At 37.7% G+C, this 6145-nt stretch overlaps 1 protein-coding gene across 1 annotated transcript; it reads left to right on the top strand.

Moving 5' to 3' along the window:
* The first annotated feature begins 275 nt into the window (after positions 1 to 275).
* Positions 276 to 5595, top strand: LOC132184417 (kinesin-like protein KIN-8A). The gene is made up of 7 exons (XM_059598044.1): positions 276 to 1408; positions 1984 to 2257; positions 3082 to 3132; positions 3235 to 3327; positions 3417 to 3782; positions 4396 to 5076; positions 5293 to 5595. The coding sequence occupies exons 1-7, from the start codon at positions 615 to 617 to the stop codon at positions 5329 to 5331; spliced, it is 2298 nt and encodes a 765-aa protein (XP_059454027.1). The 5' UTR covers positions 276 to 614; the 3' UTR covers positions 5332 to 5595.
* The last annotated feature ends 550 nt before the right edge of the window (positions 5596 to 6145 follow it).

Raw genomic sequence — 6145 nt, 5'->3', positions numbered from 1 at the left:
GACACCTCATCAACGGTGTGAAATTGTAGTACACATTATTGTGCTCATGCAACTGAGCTCCACCATAGTATATACCCATCCTTCTTTCACTTTGAAAAAGATTCTCCCTTTAATTTCTAATTAGAAAAGGGAGAGAGTTTGCCGTGGAATAAGAAATTTTCCAACTAGACCCCACAGTTCTCAACAGCTAGCCGTTTGGATCTGACAACATTTTGACCGTTACGAACAATTCATTCAAAAAGTTTTTCAAAATCATAACGCTACCACCCCGCCACTTCCCCCTCTTTCCATTTCCAACAAGCTTCTCTGCTCTGCTGTTTTTGCTTCTTCCTATTGATTTTCCCAGAAGGCCCTTGGGTTTCTTTTCGGGAAGAGTTTTGAACTTTCTGGCATTTCGAGCAGTTTTACCAACTGGGTCAGCGAGAAAACATTCCAGGAATGTTTGGATAGTGGAAAAAGCCTCATAGAACACCTTCCTATTGATTTTCCCAGAAGGCTCTTGGGTTTCTTTCAGGGAAAAGTTTTGAACTTTCTGGCATTTCGGGCAGTTTTACCAACTGGGTCAGCGAGAAAACCTTCCGGGAATGTTTGGATAGTGGGAAAAACCTCATAGAATGCCTGTGTCAACAAGGTCTCAGATCACAAAACAGGGGCAAAATGAGCCAAACTCAGAGCAGCGAACCAGGCCGAGAGCTAATCAAGAAGACACCCACGTGAATCTTCCTCTGAGAAATCCACACCATGGCCTCAGAGAGAAGATGAAAGCGTTGACCCTCTTGTATGAGCAGCAAAAGCAAGCCTCTGCAGCGCTCAAGAGCCAGTCTTTGAGGCCGCCCGAAGAGCACCGGTTTACGACCCACCCAATCGTCGAGCTCATCGGTAAGGAAGAAAAAGAAGAAGAAGACAAGGAATCGAAGCGAAACAATGTCATGAGAGAGAACGCAATGCCCAAATTGCCTAATTCTACAATCACAAAAACTTATGTTCTGCCTCGGCCGCCGATCGATGACGCCAAGGAGAATGTGGTGGCGGGGTCGGATCGAATTGTCGGGTTTTCATGCCCAAGAAAGGCAACGGTTTCAACCACGGTGGCACGGAAGCTGTCGATGGGGGCATTAGCGGGCATTGGCGTGAGCAAGAATGTGCAAGAATTGGAGAAAGTTTCGGAGAAGCCCGGCACGGGTGGGAGTCGGATTCTTGTGTTTGTGAGGGTCAGGCCCATGGCCAAGAAGGAAAAGGAAGCTGGTTCAAGATGCTGCGTCAAAATTGTGAATCGACGGGACCTTTATCTGACGGAATTTGCGAATGAGAATGATTATCTGAGGCTCAAGAGGCTTCGTGGGCGACATTTTACTTTCAATGCTTCGTTTCCGGACAACGCTACTCAGCAGGAGGTTTATTCGACTACGTGAGTCTGTGAAGTTATGAGCTTTCCTAATTGTTTTTCTATATTTATATTCATTGAAAATTTTAGATCATTCCTGAGAATGCTGCTTGCTATTTTTCCCTTTTAAAGATTCCTTTGATTGTTTGTTGAAACTCTAAAACAATCTAGGTGTTTAAGTTGTTCATATTTGTTCAATAGCTGAGAAAATGAGAGAGAAAGAAAAGGGAAATGAAAATGAATCTTAGATTGTATATGTTTAAAGGAATTGGAAAATTCGACCCAACAAACCTAACGGTACTTTAGACCTAGTAAATTTTAGGGTTTTGTTTCCTGAGGTCAAGAGTGTTGAATAATATAATCAATAAGTTTCTTTCCTTTTTTCTACATTTTCTCAGCAACCAAACAGAAATACAAAAATAGCTCATTTTTCCCAACAAAGCTAACGGTACTTTAGACCTAGTAAATTTTAGGGTTTTGTTTCCTGAGGTCAAGAGTGTTGAATAATATAATCAATAAGTTTCTTTCCTTTTTTCTACATTTTCTCAGCAACAAAACAGAAATACAAAGATAGCTCATTTTTCCCGTTTGATTTTCAGAATAGCGGATCTTGTGGAAGCTGTCCTGCAGGGAAGGAATGGGTCAGTATTCTGCTATGGTGCCACCGGAGCTGGGAAAACATATACAATGCTAGGTACGGTGGAGAATCCTGGAGTGATGGTTTTGGCAATTAAGGATCTCTTCAATAAGATAAGGCAAAGGAGCTCTGATGGGAACCACACTGTTCATCTTTCCTATCTTGAGGTCTATAATGAAACCGTACGGGACTTGCTCTCCCCTGGAAGGCCTCTGGTCCTTAGAGAAGATAAACAGGTGGTATATTCAAATGAATTTCCATTGCTATTAAGAATCATGTGTCCTGTGCTTTTTTTTTTGTAAATTGTAGACTTTGAAATGATTTCCAAACTGCAAATTTCTTTCTGATGCCTTATGTTTGTACAAAATTACAGATTTTATTGCATACATTTATGTGAAAAACTTACTTTTCAAATGTTGGAATAACATTTAATTTATAAGGAAAACTTCACCCTAAACTCCTGAACTACCACGCGTTTTGAGAAACTCTTCCAAAGTTTAAAAACTCTCAATTTGAACCCCTCAACTTTCAATTGCAGTCAATTTAAATCTCTCTGTTAATTTTTAAACGTTAAAAGTGATACAATGACCATTATATTCCTGATTTTTTTTATAAAATTTCAAATTAAAAATTAAAAAAATAAAAAATAAAATCACAAGGTGACCCACGGTTGGGCCACCTTATGACTCCTTTCTTTTCTTTTTCTTTTTCTTTTTTTTTTTTAAAAAAAAAAAAATCGAAGGGTAATTTTGTCTTTTTAGGGGTTTAAATGGCAAAAATTGATGGATGGAGTAATTAAATTGCATCAAATTGAAAGTTCGAAGGGTGAACAAAACGCACTATAATTTAAGGGTCCTAATTTATAAAATGTATCAAGCAAAACTTATACAATTTCTGGTAACTTGTTATATACTTTGGAAACAATTGCATATATCAAATGTTGGATTATAGGCATATATCAAATGTTGCATATATCAAACAACTTCATATATCAAATGTTGAATCATAAATATTTAAGTGATATATGTATAGAAAGTTGATTGTTCAAATCTTTTCATAGGGGATGGTGGCAGCAGGTCTCACACAATACAGAGCTTATTCTACAGATGAAGTAATAGTCCTCCCTCTTGTTCAAGAACATTTGGAAGTTTAGACAACTGATTAGATGGTGACTAAGATTACTCTTTAATTGCTTTTATTTGGGTTGTTCCAGGTGATGGCAATGCTTCAACAAGGAAACCGAAACCGAACCACCGAACCAACTCGTGCCAATGAAACTTCTTCGCGCTCCCATGCTATTCTGCAGGTACTTAGAGAGAGATAAGGCCTGCTAGGTTGTTCAACTTGTCAAGTTTGTGATTTGTTTTCCATGTATATATATGATTTGTTTTCCAGGTTGTGGTTGAATACCGAGTTAAGGATGTTGGCATGAATGTTGTGAAGAGAGTAGGCAAGTTGTCACTGATTGATCTTGCTGGGTCAGAGAGAGCCCTTGCTACAGATCAAAGGACACTTAGATCTCTGGAGGGAGCCAACATAAATCGATCACTCCTTGCACTGAGCAGTTGCATCAACGCCCTTGCGGAGGGCAAGAAACATATACCATTCCGGAATTCAAAGCTCACCCAACTTCTCAAGGACTCACTAGGTGGTGCTTGTAATACTGTAATGATTGCCAACATCAGCCCAAGCAATCTCTCATTTGGTGAAACCCAAAACACCCTTCATTGGGCTGATAGAGCCAAAGAGATCCGGACAAAGGTTCATCCTCTTATCTTCACACTCTTTTACACAAGTGTTCTAAGTTCTAAGCAATGCTTCCTTTGTTTACATTTTAGCTTTAAGAGCACTAGAATCAGCTTCCTTTTGATTTTTCTTAAGTTTAGGGTGCAAAACTATTTTTTGCTTTTATATAAAAATATATTTCATAATACATTCACTTATTTTTCCCTATACCATTAAAATATTATTTCTTTACTAAATAAAAGTTCCCTACCTACCCTCACTTTTTTCAAAAAATTCCAACACAATCCCCAATTAAAGACAAAAAATGAAAGAAGAGAGAGGAAAGAAAAATGTTTATATTAAAACAATGTGTAGAAAAACACTGTAGCTTAAGGGTTAGTTAAATGTAGGATATCTGATGTGAATAGGTTTTTGTGGTATTTTTGAAATTTTTCGTAAACATAAGGAAGAGAATGACATATAGAGCATCTGCTGCTAGTGCTCTTAGAGATTACATGTTAATTATACAGTTTTATCTAATTATTTATAAATGTTGTGCCAATTATTCATGGCTAACAGATTATAGATTAGTCTTCAAGATGATATTTAACAATTTTTTCGTTGTTATCTATCTGCACATGACTTGCAGGCATGTGAGGCAAGTGAAGAATTGCAACAGCAAGTGCCTGAATCTGAAACTGACAAGGCCAAGCTTTTACTTGAATTGCAGAAAGAGAACCGTGACTTGCGAGTACAGATGGTACGCCAACAACATAAACTACTGAACATTCAAGCACAATCCTTGGCTGCACATGCCTCTCCAACCCCTTCTTCAGTTACTTCTTCTCTGTTGACTCCTCCCACTACTACTACTGCCCAACCAAATGAGAAACGAAAACCCAGAGCCTCTTTCTTAGCTGGGAATTGTTTTACACCAGAATCCAAGAAAAAGGGGGCAGAGGAAGAAGTCAGAGAGCTTCGGCAGACTGTAAAGGCTTTGGAGACAGAAATTGAGAAAATGAAAAAAGATCATACTTTGCATCTAAAGCAAAAGGATGATTTGATTCGTGAGCTCTCACAGAAGAGTGAAAAGCAATCATCAGGAGTGAAAAGAGTCGTCACGAGGGCTAGCTTGCGGCCAAAGGAGCCAAGCACTGGTGAGTTGAAGAGCCCTAGTCACCGTTTCCGGTCACCAATCCCTACAGCTAAAAAAAGAAGCTTTTGGGACATAACAACAGCTAACAGCCCCTCAGTTGCTACATTAAATGGAAGAAAAACTAGAAGCCATGTAATTTCTGAACCTGCAGCGGCTCCCTCCATGCTTCTTCAGGTGCTGTGATCATTATATTCCTTCTCGCTACATGTTTCCTCTTTCTATGTATACATACATGCACGCACATATATATACAACTACACACGCATGCATAGGATATATTATATGTATGCATATGAGTTTCTTTCTTCTGCAACTAATGCAGCTTGCATGTCCATGTTTCTGGTTTGTGTTCATGTTCGGACCACACATCATCAATTATACATCATGCAGCCAGGTTTTGCTCGACAAAAGCCCGAGCCACTAAAGTAACATAGAAAGGAGAAGGTGAGAAGACCAGCATGTTCTGCATATAGTGTATCTTCCTAATTAGAACATTCCATCTGCTCAATCGGTAGGTGGTATTTTGTGTTTTCCTCTACTTGTCGTGTGATCAACAAAGCAAGTATCTCAATGCTTCATTTGTACAATCTCCTCATCAAACAATACCACCCTCACTTATTCCTCTAGTTCTTAGCCATGCTTGGAGAATCCAAAAAAATAAATAAATTTATAATTTATTTGTTTTTAAGAATATGATTTGAGTGGTTTTTCTTGTCGAGCATCCTTCTTTCAATTCAAAAGTTTTTTAAGTTTGATTTAGTATTTTAAAAATTATATTTCAATCATGCTCGGATGATGATTTGATAACTCAAGTTAACAAGAGAAAAGTGTATTTAATTGCATATATTGGAATGATGGAAATTGAAATCTAATTTCTGATTCCATTTCATAATAAAGGATTCCATCAATACTTAGTGCATATATAGTTACTAAAAAACATGTGTTATATATATTTAGGTTTTTTGGACATTTAAAAACACTTTCAATTTCTTTTATCAATCGAGTACTTTTTTCTAAACATTTATAATTAGATGGTCCACCATTTTCAGTCACATAACATGCACGTAAGGTTTTAAACTATCACATAACGACCTTCATATGGCTGTCCACCTTCCAAATTATAGAAACTAATGATAGAAAGATGCTTTCATCTGAATAATTGAAAATTTATAATTGTCATTCCATAATAAAAAATGGCAACAGGATTGATAATAACAGAAAAGGTCTAGGACTAGGAGGAGCA

The sequence above is a fragment of the Corylus avellana genome, chromosome ca6 (assembly GCF_901000735.1).
Source record: "Corylus avellana chromosome ca6, CavTom2PMs-1.0".
Taxonomy (NCBI): Eukaryota; Viridiplantae; Streptophyta; class Magnoliopsida; order Fagales; family Betulaceae; genus Corylus; species Corylus avellana.
Note: the sequence above shows the minus strand (reverse complement) of the source record. Positions and strands in the feature narration are given on the sequence as shown.

Excerpts from the sequence above, each read along its gene's own strand:
- LOC132184417 (XM_059598044.1), top strand. The coding sequence starts at position 615 with ATGCCTGTGTCAACAAGGTCTCAGATCACAAAACAGGGGCAAAATGAG. Across the intron at positions 3,328-3,416 it reads GCTCCCATGCTATTCTGCAG|GTTGTGGTTGAATACCGAGT; the intron begins GTACTTAGAGAG and ends TTTGTTTTCCAG. Across the intron at positions 3,783-4,395 it reads CCAAAGAGATCCGGACAAAG|GCATGTGAGGCAAGTGAAGA; the intron begins GTTCATCCTCTT and ends CATGACTTGCAG.